Source organism: Triplophysa rosa, linkage group LG19, assembly GCF_024868665.1.
Source record: "Triplophysa rosa linkage group LG19, Trosa_1v2, whole genome shotgun sequence".
In the NCBI taxonomy this organism is placed as follows: domain Eukaryota; kingdom Metazoa; phylum Chordata; class Actinopteri; order Cypriniformes; family Nemacheilidae; genus Triplophysa; species Triplophysa rosa.
In genome coordinates, this window is record NC_079908.1 from 4,339,235 (window position 1) to 4,352,604 (window position 13,370).

At 39.1% G+C, this 13,370-nt stretch overlaps 1 protein-coding gene across 1 annotated transcript in view; it reads left to right on the top strand.

The window, feature by feature from the left end:
• The window catches only part of LOC130570011 (rho GTPase-activating protein 26-like), a 103,699-nt gene that overhangs the window by 78,345 nt on the left and 11,984 nt on the right, over nt 1-13,370 (top strand). Inside the window, exons 16-20 of the mRNA XM_057360060.1 lie at nt 1,285-1,343; nt 5,702-5,807; nt 7,918-8,077; nt 10,511-10,661; nt 11,458-11,611. Of these exons, the coding sequence (XP_057216043.1) occupies nt 1,285-1,343; nt 5,702-5,807; nt 7,918-8,077; nt 10,511-10,661; nt 11,458-11,611 (630 nt within the window). The remainder of the gene's footprint in view (nt 1-1,284; nt 1,344-5,701; nt 5,808-7,917; nt 8,078-10,510; nt 10,662-11,457; nt 11,612-13,370) is intronic.

Consider the following 13,370-nt stretch of genomic DNA (forward strand, 5'->3'; position numbering starts at 1 on the left):
GAGACGTATAAACATGGGATGGCATGAGCCAATTATTTGTAAAAAAAAAAAGTGAATAAATTATTTGTAATAATTGTATTTCATTTTTTATTACAACTGAAATTGCAACCAGTTAATCAGAATTAAACAGGTGGACCAAAAAAAATCTAAAACCAGAATATCATAGAACTGGGGGTGGGATGACAGTTTTTTTATTTTTGGGTGAAGTTCCCATGGAATTTTCAGAAAAATTTCCACCACTTAGTCAACTCGAGTTTTCGATTTAATAAATTAGTTATCTAGTTATCAAATAGTCTGATTTTTTTGTTTGTGTTCTGAAGAAAGGAAGTCATATACACCTGGGATGGCATGAGGCCGAGTCAATTGTTTGTATTCGTCATTATTTTTTTTCAAATTTTTATTACAACTAACCTTGTGAAAATTTAAATAAAAAAAGTCTACATAGCCGTCTCTAAAACTAGAAAATTGTAGAATTGGGGTGGGCTTATTTCTTGGCAACCGCTCACAATTTTGTCAGAAACTATAAATCTGGTTGCTGTATTAGGATAGGACGTGAAGGAGCAGACATGCTGATAAAACGTATACCTCGAAGTCATAATGGATAAAAGCATCTGAGAAATGCATGAAGGTAATGTTATTAAGCAGTGTTGGGTAAGTTACTCTCAAAAAGTAATTAATTACTAGTTACTAATTACATATTCAATAGTGTAATTAGATTACTGTACAAATTACTCTCTCCAAAAAGTATTTAGTTACTTATTACTTTCTATATCCTACAGCAACCTTGATTAGTTAAGTGATTCAAGGATAGGCATGAAACGGCTCTTTTAATTCATTCAAATAAATAATATTAAAGTACATAAAGTACTCTTATTAACTGACCAAAGTATTACAAATGTGAGAATTATACATTAAAGCACAGATTTTAAAGTTAGACTTTGAATTTTGATGTCAATTCCACTATTGCACACACATATATTACATAAAGTATTTAGTTTAATTACATCAAAAGTAACTGTAATTAAATTACAGAAAAAAATAAGAGTAATCCCTTACTTTACTTTTTCAAGGGAAAAGTAATTAAATTACAGTAACTAATTACTTAGTAACTAGTTACACCCAACACTGTTATTAAGTATAGTAATGGCTGTATGACATTAAAACATGAGGCGCCATTACTGAAATGCTACACATTTTTGCAAGCTTCAAAATAAAAGCTCTTCCTTCGAAGAGAGTATTTACTTGCCTGTTATCTAATCATATTTTCATTTTATCTGTCACCAGGATGTTGCCAGCGCCGCTGATGACATACCAGTATCAGAGGAGCTTCATCAAAGCAGCCAGTGAGTTTCTCTCCGTTCCGTTCCCGTTTGTCTGGTTTGTCTGGTTACGCTTCTTTCCCCCTCATCTGTTTTGACTATTTGATACTGTTACTGTGATAGTATTTGATAAGACACATTAGCCGGCTCGAGAGCCAGCGAGACTCGGTCAGAAACAGGAAATCGGGGCGTGGAGGAAAGCAAATGGATTTACAGTGTGTGGCGGCTGTTGTCTGAGACCCGGGGGGATGTTGTCCCTCCTCCAGACCTACTGCATTTCACTCGCAAGCTTAACTTTGTGTTTTTAATGAATGCGTTTTATACTGTACATTGCATCTCAAAACAAGAGAAAACTATTCTTAAATCAAGAGAAATGTTTAGCTATATTCGTTGCACGCACAAAAGTAATAATATTAAGTCCGTAAATTAGGCCTAATGTTTATTAGCATAACTTGTCATAGTATCTTGCACGATATCTGCTTGCATGTATCTGTTTTTAAAAGTTGGTCTTTACTTGAAAACCAGACAAAAACCTATCATCTTTCTCTTTTTGTGTTTTTCGTTTTTTTCTCACCAGGTGGTTTAGGGTGACGTTAGGCCTTTGTCCTCATGTGAACTCTTTTCGGAGAGGTCCACCCCTCCCTGTCCCCTTGTTCATTCCTGTCTGTGTGAGGCATTTATGTGATAAAGGGCAAGGTGCCATCTGGAGTTTGGAGAGAGACAGAGAGAGTCAGAGAGCGAGAGAGAGTCAGAGAAAGAGAGAGAGTCAGAGAGCGAGAAAGAGAGAGAGAGTCAGAGAGCGAGTGAGAGTGAGAATCATAGAAAGAGAGAGAGAGAGAAAGAGAGAGAGAGTCAGAGAGATAGAGAGAGAAAGAGAGAGAGAGAGAGAGAGAGAGAATCATTGAAAGAGAAAGAGAGAGAGTCATAGAGAGAGAGTCAGGGAGCGAGAGATAGAGAGAGAGTGTGAGTCAGAAAGAGAAAGAGCGAGAGAGAGAGAGAGAGAGGGAGAGTCAGAGAGAGAGAGAGAGAGTGAGTCAGAAAGAGAAAGAGGGAGAGAAAGAGAGAGAGAGGGAGAGAGAGACACAGAGAGTGAGTCAGAGAGCGAGAGAGAGAGAGAAAGAGAGAGAGAGAGAGAGAGAGAGAGAGAGAGAGAGAGAGCGGAGGAGATGTCAGCGGCGAGGGAGTGGAGGAGGAGAGAGAATCAGATAAAGAGACGAGAGAGAGAACAGGGTCGAGAGAGAAGGAACACAGAGAGAGAAAGAGAGGAGTGAGAGTGAAGAGGGAGACGAAGAGAGAAAGGGAGAGAGAGACACGACGAGTAGTAGAGAGCGAGAGAGGAAGAGCAGAGAGAGCAGAGAATAAAGAGAGAGTGAGTCAGGAAAGATACTAAGAGGAAATGGGAAAAGACGAAGGGGGAGAGAAAGGAGTGAGAGAGTCAGAAAGAGAGAGAGCGAGAGAGAGAGAGAGAGAGAGAGAGGCAAAGAGCGAGAGAGAGAGAGAGAGAGAGTCAGAGAGAGAGAGAGAGACACAGAGAGAGAGTCAGAGAGCGAGAGCGAGTCAGAGAGCGAGCGCAATAGAGAGAGAGCGAGAGAGAGTCAGAGTCAGAGAGAGAGAGGGTGCGTGTGAATGTGTTTGTAACTGGAGAAGGTAAAGAGTGTTAAAATGAGTGTGTGAGTTCAGCTTCAGCGATCGCTCTCGCTCTCTTCTGCTCTGTGTTTAATATCAGCAATGCTTGCAGGCGCAGTCCAAACGTAACTTTTTGCTCAGAGAAATGAAAAAAAAATATGGGTCATAAATATTTCAGACGAGGCGTTAGGCTACATTTTACATTCTTTTTATTAAAGTAACAGTTCAACCAAAAATGAAAACCTTTATGATGTTTCAAACGCAAATTAGTTTCGTTCTTGAGTCAAAGAAAAAGTTTTAAACTTTGATTGACATTTCATGGCATATATTACTGACAAACAAGGTTTTTATCACTTGCCACATCATATTTGACAAGAATCTGCCTCATTGAATTGTCACCTTTGGTTTAGTTTCTCATTTTTTGGTGTGGCCACGTGGAGTTCGGATGAATAGAAATCCTGACATTTTTGAACATACAATGCACAGATACAGGCAACATCATAGCATCAGGCGCGGCACCCAACAACCCAAATGGCGGTATGGTGGTCACCTTTTTCACCTCTTCCGAGTTTGCAGGTCTGCATCATTTACTCAACCTCAAGTTGTTCCAAACCTGTATATATTTGTTTGTTTGGTTGAACACAAAGAAAAATATTTGGAAGAATGTTAGCGACTGACAGTTCTGAAGCATCATTGACTACCATAGTAGAAAAAAGATTCTGTTGTTCTGTTGAACACAAAAGAAGATATTTTGAAGAATGTCGGCAAGCAAACAGTTCTGGGGCACTTTTGACTTTTTATCCCATTGGCAGATTTTTTGCTTGTTTTATATAAACTTATACACTCAAGTAAATGTATCTTGATTTAGAAACTTTACTAGATATTTGTAGTAGAAAACAAAACAAGAAGAAATTCATTTTTTAGTGCAGTAAGCGGTTTGTATGTTTTTAAAGGACTCATTAAATGAGCACTTTCAACAAGTTGGTATGATTTATTAGGGTCTTCATGAAATGTCTGGAACATATTTTGATTAAAAACACTCAATGGTTGTGTAAACAAAACACCTTTTGCCTCGTCAAAAACAGCTACGCTCAGTCTCTTTAACTGATAATAAGTTAGAGCGCACTCCACCCCCCTTCTGTCCGGCGTGTCAACACAACACACGTGTAGTAACTGCCATGGCGATGGTTTAGCTAAATTATGTTTCCTGAACTTCTCTGTGGTTAGTTTCGTTTTAAACGTCTCAAATTATTCGTCCAGAGACTAAAAAATCTGTCACAGCAAACAGCACATCCTGATGCGCTCACGTTGTGCGTGTATGCTTGCTCAAAATCCACAGAATGCGCACCTGCAGATCTCAGCAGAACTACGAGGGTTTTAGCGCTTGACTTTGACAAGTTATAACGTTACACACATAACGTGAGAGCATAACTAGTTTGCTGTGGCAGATTTTTCAGCCTAAGGACGAATGATTTGAGACTTTAAAATGAAACTAACCCCAGTGTTCATTAGCAAAACAAACAGCTTGCCTCAGCTGAACATATTAACGCACATAATGTATTAACATACATACAGCTAAACTCCAAGTGCCCATTTGCCAAATAACATATAAATATAGAGTAAGTTTAACACTGGCTTTGAATGTTTAGCCCATGACTGACTTAGCTCCCTTCGCTATCGTATGCTAACGTTATCCTCCTATATATACGGTACATATACGTCAATTCAGACTGTTGATAAATATTACTTACATCGGCAGTTTTGTCTCATTCAGTCGGTCTCGATCCCTCTGAGGAACAACTTTGAAGCTAATCCTGCTTGTACTGTCCCAGGTTGATAAAGCACTCCGGCTTGAAGTGATTCGCGCAAACAAGCAGGTTTTTACTTATGATTTCTGAGGGATTTCCACTAAAAATAAAATAAATCCACTCCTGTCTCTTCCTAGGTTAGGACTCCGTGGGTGGAATCGTGTAGATTAAGGGGCGGTAATATTATAATAAGAGCCTGCGTCTATGTCACATCAGGAGCGAAATCTGAACGGCTCGATTTCTCACATGCTTGCAAAGTTACTGGGATCTTGTTTTTCACGTTTTCTGGCTTACTAGATGCACAGGGGACCCGATTATAGCACTTAAACACAGAAAAATGTGACTTTCATACAATGGGTCCTTTAAGGCAGTCACATAGTCTGATGCCCTCTCTCTCTCTCGCTCTCATTTCATGTCTACTACGGTTTCAAACGCACATTAATTTAAAATAATTCATATACAAACTTGATTTTATTCCTCTGTCAAGTGGAGAACAACTTCTCTTTGTACCGTTGTTACTGGGGATTATTAGGATATCATGGCAGTGGGATAGATTGCTCTAATATTTCACTGACCTTTAAGAGTCCACGTCTGGTGGCTTAGCTTTGCCCTTAACGGACACTTTTGTAGATGTCACATACAGTAGGTGGCGTCGTCCCTGTTTTTTTTGCATCCAGAGGGACACAGAAGCTTGTGCATGAATGGTCTTTTATTGGAATAATGGGTGCGGATCAGGTCAGGAAGCGATGATTTCAGATGTGTAATGGTTTGTGTATTATACGCGTGTGTGAATGTGGAAACACACACAATGGAAAGTCTCTCCTGACTTCCACCCCTGCTGCGAATGCACTGCAGTAAAATCCAACAATAAAACTCCTTCAGTTTATGCGAAACTACATGAAAAGTGCTCGCTTTCGCTTGATGCGACTCATTTTTCTTTCTCCCCAGAACTAGACAATCCTGAAGCGAGGGTGGCGGAGATTCACTCCATAGTGCACCGTCTCCCAGAGAAGAACCGACAGATGCTGGAACTTCTTATGAAACACTTGGCCAAGTAAGTTCGAGTGTTGACGCCCCTTTTACTGTGTTACAAAGCCAGCAGTGCCTAAGGCTTTACAAGGATTGCCATTGTAAAAAAGGTCCTTCTCCTTTGTATTCGCTCGGCTGAAGAGCACAGCTTGTTTTCCTCCACCTGTCCTTCAGCTTTTTACCAGCTCCCATTTTCTTTTGTGCCAGTCTAATTTGACACCCTGACTGACGCCCGTGGATCCCGCTCTCAATGGATCCGAGACTATTTTAGAGTCCCTAAGGGAAAGAAATTCAATAAAGCAGATGAATGAGAAAGATTCATAAAGCCAATGAAGAGAATTTTTAATAACCAACTTTTTATTTGCATATCCTCATTTGCCAGAGCGTCGGGATTGAATGCTGTAATACAAACTTATCAGTCGCCATCAAGACGCGTTTGAAACAAATGATGTACAGTTTTCGAGTCTGGCAGTCATCAGCGTTCAATGGTAATAAACCCTGGATGATTCAGTCTTGCCAATATGCTGATCAACAATTACATTTTTAATAGTTGTAAACCAGCGGTTGGCAGATCTTCTGTTCATTCATCTGCTGAGAAAAGGTGCAATGCAACATGGGTTTGTTGATACTGAATTATCATTTGGGATTGTTTAGTTTTCTCATCAAAACGACTGTGTGAATGAGTTTTGGGGTTAATTCGTCACACCCCGAGTACTCCCATTACAGCTGTACTGGACTGATGACACAGATGTACAGGTTTGGAGTTTTACCATAGTGCTCTTAAAGGGATAGTTCACCCAAATATCCAGTTGTTCCAAATCTGTATAAATTCCTTTGTTTGGTTGAACACAGAAAAAGATATTTGGACGAATGCTTGTAACGAATCAGTTCTTGGACACCGTTGACTACCATAGTAGGAAAACTACAATGGTAGTCAAAAGGTGCACCAGAACTATTTGCTGTCCTACATTCTTTGTGTCTGTTACTTTCTTCAGTAATTTGTTTGTTCAGTCAAAGACATTTATACAGGTTTAGAACAACTCGAATGTGAGTAAATGATGACATAATTTTTATTTTTGGGTGAAGTATCCCTAGGCTAGGACATGAAATGATTGGTTTGTTCAAGAAACTGATGGTTATTCATAACATTATCACTAATTATTCATAGCCAAGCCAGGGTATATACAGAAATCATTGAGATAAATTGAATACTTTTAAGACTTAACCCAATGCAAGGTTTATTAGAAAGAGAAATGAGGCTAAGCTAATCGCCTTCAAACACACAGAGCAGTACACCTCACGGAGACGGCCCTCAGCCATGGTTCAACTCCTTATCCTCCAACCATTTGCAGGAAAACTTGCATTTCCCCATTAGTCAACGATGTTATTTAACAACCGAGTATAAATGGACCTCCCACTATTCGCCTACTCAATGATTAAATTCAGGCAAACTTTAGCATACGACCTCTTTGGACAAATATGAAAAGATGATACAAAATATAATACCCTGGAAAACGGCATTTAAGACTTTTTTATACTTATTTTTTAACAAGTACTTTTTAAAGGCCTTCATTTTCTCTCAATTTATCAACTTTTAATACTTTATAAGACCCCGCGGACACCCTTCAAGCGGTCAATGTTTGTCAGTATTGCGTCAGGAAGGGTGCATTCCAAACGGCATTTTTGTGATGTTTTCTGCCGAATGCAATGACTGGAAGATCAGTTTACGGTCCTGAGGCTTCCACAGAAGATGATTATCTTATTATTGATTGCTATCAGATGTGGAAACTTTCAACCAGCATTCCAAAAAACAGTTTGCCTACCTAGCTTTAAAGTGAAAGGTGCCCTGCTTCAACTTCAATTTCTCCTCATGCTGCCAGAAAATAAGATCATATCGGTTGATGTGCATTTCATCTACACGTCATGTGAAATATATGAACTAAACTCTAATTGTATGTGGTATTAGTGATTACGGTCGGGTTACTCCGCCAGACGGGTTTTCACGGGCCGCTGTAATATAACATGGTTATGTAACCTGAAAGTCATGGAAACAACTTTCACTGGCTCGGTCGTGCGATGAATAAATAAAGATTTTATTCTATTTTTGACACTAAAAGGCTGTTATTTTTCACCAGAGTGGCCAGTCACCACCAGCAGAATCTGATGACAGTAGCAAACCTCGGCGTGGTGTTCGGCCCAACGCTGTTGAGACCCCAGGAGGAGACGGTGGCCGCCATCATGGACATCAAATTCCAGAACATTGTGATCGAAATCCTGATCGAGAACCATGAACGGGTAAATAATGACCATCCTATGTCTTTTACTGGGAAAATAAAGCACCCCACCCCCAGCTATATTCTTCTGATGATATAAAAATAGTTATAATTGACACTCAACAGCTTGGAGACAATGCTGGACAATTTTACTTTTGTGTTTGAACAACAGCCGCTAACTTATTAACTAAATGACGGTTGAGCAAACGTGTCATTTAAAAGCTTAAAGGTGTGTTCACACCATGTCATTCAGATCGTTTTACATGATTAATTACAACTTTGTTTTTTATTCAGTCATCTAGCAGATGCATGTGTCCAAAGCGACTGACAAATGAGACAAACAGATCAAATCAGATCAACAGACCCTCCGACTCTTGTTTTTTATAGCTTCAGCATGCACCACCCTACTGTGCACATCATACTGAGACAAGTGGGGGTGACAGATGCATTTAAGTAGTGCTGTCAGTCGATTAAAGAAATTAATCTGATTAATCGCACATTTTTTCTGTGCACATTTTGTTGTGGTGCGACCTGTTTTCATTACTGTACAGAACACGCTAATAACAGCACAAAGTATGTTCTGCTGTGAGCTACAGTGACTGGCCCGGCCATTCATATAGACAGCGTGATTTTCCATCCCGCTGCGCTACTTTCCCACCATTTCTCTATGTAAACACGCGCTAGACGTATGGGTTTCAACCTTCATGCGCTTCTGCGGCGGTTCGCGCTGCCAGCAGCACTTTGGAAGCGCTATTACGTTATTTTAAATACATTCACAGGCAAACCACTTCAAAATCAGATCATCTGTCTCTTACACACTGCAAAAAATGACTTTCTTACTACTAAGTCTTTTGTTCTTATTTTCCGGTAAAGACGTCTAAACATTCTTGAATCAAGAATCATTTTCTTGATGAGCAAACTGACCTAAGAAAATAAGTCTTGTTTTTAGTAAAAAAATATGAAATTTCAGTGAATTTGTCCTTAAAACAAGCAAAAAAATCTGCCAATGGGGTAAGAAAAATAATCATGAATTGAGTGACTAAAAAAAAGGTAAACCTTAATTCAAGATTATTTTTCTTACCCCGTTGGCAGATTTTTTTCAAAACATATTGCAGTGTTTACATATTGTTTATTACTGCATTCATTAAATTAGAAGTTTAATTTGAAAGTTGATTTTATAATGCCTTCATTTTGTGTTTTTAAGGTGAATAAAAGACTGTTTTCCCTATACATTTCATCATTGAGGATTTCTTTAAAAAAGATTAAAAATCTCGTCTCGTTCTTGTGAACTCAGTCTCGTGTCTCGTCTCATGGGATAAGTGTCTCGTCACACGCCTTTCAACCACCACCTCTAGTGTTTATGTTCATACAGTGAAATGACTCAGTAGGTTTTGGTCACTTGTGTCCCGACACAGCGTTTATGAGCCGTGCCGCTCGCACCAGGGTGTGAATGAAAGATGTAAATCCTCAGTTGAAGGGGACGGCTCTGATTCATTGTGTTTATCCGGCAGTGAAACCCTCTGTAGGGGTCTCGCTCGGCCTGTGTTTACTGTAACAGGTAACTTCAAATCCAGCGGGGACTTAAAGGTAAAGCGGCTTACAGTGCGTCGCCATGGTAACATGTAAATCTGCTCAAGGCTGATTCCGGGACCTGACCCCAGCATCACAACACAAGACCACTCCCCCACCCCCCGCTCAGAGAGTGAAAAACAATTATTAGATTTACACGCAAAGCATGAATGACACTTTAAATCACTCGGTTTGTTCAGACAGAAGTGAGCTATTAGTTTTCCAATTTACCAAAATAGCACGATCTTGTGGGCTCTTTTAAACACTTGGAACCACACGGAAAACCATAACAAGTACATTAAATGCTAACAACCACTCACATCGCTTTACAACAGCATATCAACACCCTGGCATACAAGCTAGTTGGGAAAACTCTTGAGAAAACAGAGAGAGAGAGAGGTCTTGAGAAATGACTCATAATGCTTTGATGTTAGGCTATCCGTCATCTATTTCAACATATACAATGTACAGTTACATACAGTATGTACAGTAAAACAAACAGCCAGCAGACTGTAACATAAGCTTGACCCTACAACCTTGACATTTACAAACACACTTTGAATAAAACTTTGCATAAAGCTATGAAGACCTGTAACCTCCATAAACAGTTTTCTGTCAAGACTGACGTATTAGTCTTACATGAACTTTAATCTAAACTGCTATAGTGTTAGACCTTTAATCACAGTTTTAATTTTGTCTTTTAAACACAAAATGTGTAGAAAAATATTTCAAGATACAGCAATATTGACCTTTCTATGCCCAGAGGCATCTAAGTGGTCCTGTCCGACCTACATGAGTAGCAGTCATTTGAGTCCGTGCTGTTTTTGAAGAGACACTGACCCCATTATTGTGACACTGTATGCTGATGTGAATCTCCGCTGTGCAGATATTTAAAGACATGCCGGTGTGTGGAGGAGGACAAGGAAACTCCCAACTCAACCTGCCCAGACGTAAAAGTGCTGACAACAAGCCCCCGTCCTGCAGCGAGAGACCCCTCACTCTATTTCACACCCCATCATTCTCAGACAAAGACAAAGGTACACTTCATGCTTTTGTGTAAAAGAAATTCATTAGTTCAATTATATGCTTCAGATTTATGTAAAAATCTCAATTCTTTTTCTGGGCCCCTGAGGTGTTTTTTTCTATAAACTATTTTATATTGCTCGGGGCATCAGGTTGGCTCAAAGGAAACATTTCAGTTCCATGTCCATAAATTATTAGTCCATTATTATTCAAATAACAATGGTATCAAATATTAAAATAGATTCAAGTTTCAAGTTGGCAGAGTCTACAGTAACACATATTCAGTGGTAACAGCTGCTAGCATGTGACGTACAAACTTTCAACTCCATTCGTTTAGACCAATGGTTCTCACACTTTTTTGTTGTAAGGCCTCCTTTTTGTAATGTGCATTGCTTTGCGGCCCCCAAATAAAGACTTATAATCTTAAACTTAGAATTTTAATTAAACCAAAAATATATTCTGTGATACAATGCTGGACCGTCAGTGGTGGTCTTATATTTTTGCAATCAAACTTCCGAAAAATATGATAAACTTCTATAAATTATAAAATACCACAAAATCTGTGGCCCCTTTGATCCATCTTGGGCCTCCCCAAGGGGTCATGGCCCCCAGTTTGAGAACCGCTGGTTTAGACATTTCAATCACTTTTTGTTATAGTTGATCCAGCCGCAGTGCAACTTGAGTTTATTGAAATACAAGCGACCCCTTAAGAAAAACTTACACAAGAGTACACAAGAGGCTGGAGAAATCAGCTTTAATTAAGAAATTAACTTGTTAAGAATAACAACGTTTCTGGTTTTGTGTCGGCAGTGGAGAAGAGGAACAGTGTGATGGTAAACTCCAGCACAGAGTCTCAGACGCTCAACTGTAACAACACACACAACTGGACCCGACTCAACAGCTCGACCACCGGAGACCAAGATGGCCTTCTGCCACCCAAACAACAAAGCCGGCCTACTTCACTGTGAGTCAACATGCTTTAAAGCACTTACATTCTACACTTCTCAACATTTCTTATCTGATAACATGGCGCACTGTTTCCTGTATACCAGTCTGCAGTGGATAGTGGAGATTTTGGAACAATTATCTTGAGGTCCATTTTGAGACCCCTTGGCCCAATTTTCCAAAGAACTCCAATTCAGTGAAATGCACTCATTACTTTGCTTTTTTGGTAACCTATTGGCAGTATGAAAGCAATTTTCTTAGCAATGATACTCTGCTGACTGTGCTGAAGTCAGATTAAACTGTTGCAAGTTTTTAAAATATCAGTAGCATTTTCTTAAGCAAGCATCACTATTACTAATCCTCATGTATAACCCCAAGTATTAAATTATGACCAGTTTAAAAAAAACCTAGCAACCACCCAGAAAACATTAGCATTGTGCTTCTCATGGTAAGCATCACTAATTTCCTTGAGAATATGTAAACAAAAAAGTTAAGATCATGTTTACATATTTTTAAACGAGCCAGTACACAGTGTATATTTTCTCCAGTTGGAATAAATTTGTGTAATGCTTGCATCAAAGTGGACAGACAGTAATACTGGTGGTTGTGTTTATTACAGTTTTTTGGGGTCAAAAGTGTAGAGCCTGCTGATAGGATCTGCGTTTCATTTCAGTGCCTTGCATTGGTTACAGTTTTTGTCAGCTTTGAGGTTTTATTATTTGAACAGAAATGATGAAACCCAACAGCCCTCAGATTCTCATAATTTCCTGCTAACATATTTACTGTTTAGATCGATGACTGATGAGGTCTGGTCATGACCTCTTTTAGCCGGCGTGCCCCATGGCTCTGTCCGCGGCACTCTCCCATTATCACCTCTCCACTAGAAGACACATATTTTACAACTGTATAAAACAACAAGTAATTCCTGTGAAGTAAACAGACACGCAAACACAGCAACATTTTTATGAAATGCAGTCATAGAAACATCCCCCTCCTTCTGTTTCATACACAAAGCTATTAATCAAACTTGAAGGCAAGCCGAGACACGCTCGGCTTTTGCTTGGCTAAACTACCTGGTTTATTTTTGTGATTACCATCACCTCTTGCAAGCTATGCAAATAGTCAAAGATACCAGGTTCAGCAGGGTCAAATAATCAGACTCCAGGATTTCCCCATGGCTCAAACATACACATAATTAGAAAGGAATAAAAAACAAGCATCAAATGAAAATATTTTAAAGGCCTGTCTAATTGAGTTTTTATTCATTTGATGCATACATTCTGTTAAGGGGTTTCTATTAAGCGTGCAAAGTGATAATGTAAGCAATTTCATTTTCAATTTATGGGAAATATAAATGAAACCAGCCAGCAAGTAATAAGAACTGTATTTCTCTCAGAGATATACAGAGATGTGTGACTAGCAGGGGCGTTTTCTCAGAGGAGGAGAGGCTGGCAGTGTCTACTCAGAAAGAATCTGAATGATAACAGAACCGACAGTATGAAAATAATATAAAACAAATGTCAGGAAATATCACACAATTAAACCTGATATTAAGACAATCACACTGGCAAAGTTATCAGCACTAGATACAAATATAAAGTGAGTTCAAACAGGATTGTAGTGTTTGAACACACGTTTCTTTGTGTGACTTTACAAGGAAAATGACAATCCTCCTCAAAATTCATGCAAACCTAATGGATGTTTTTGTAACACTTTACAATAAGGTTGCATTTCGTAACATTGGTGAACTACATTAGTTAACGTGAACAATAATAAAT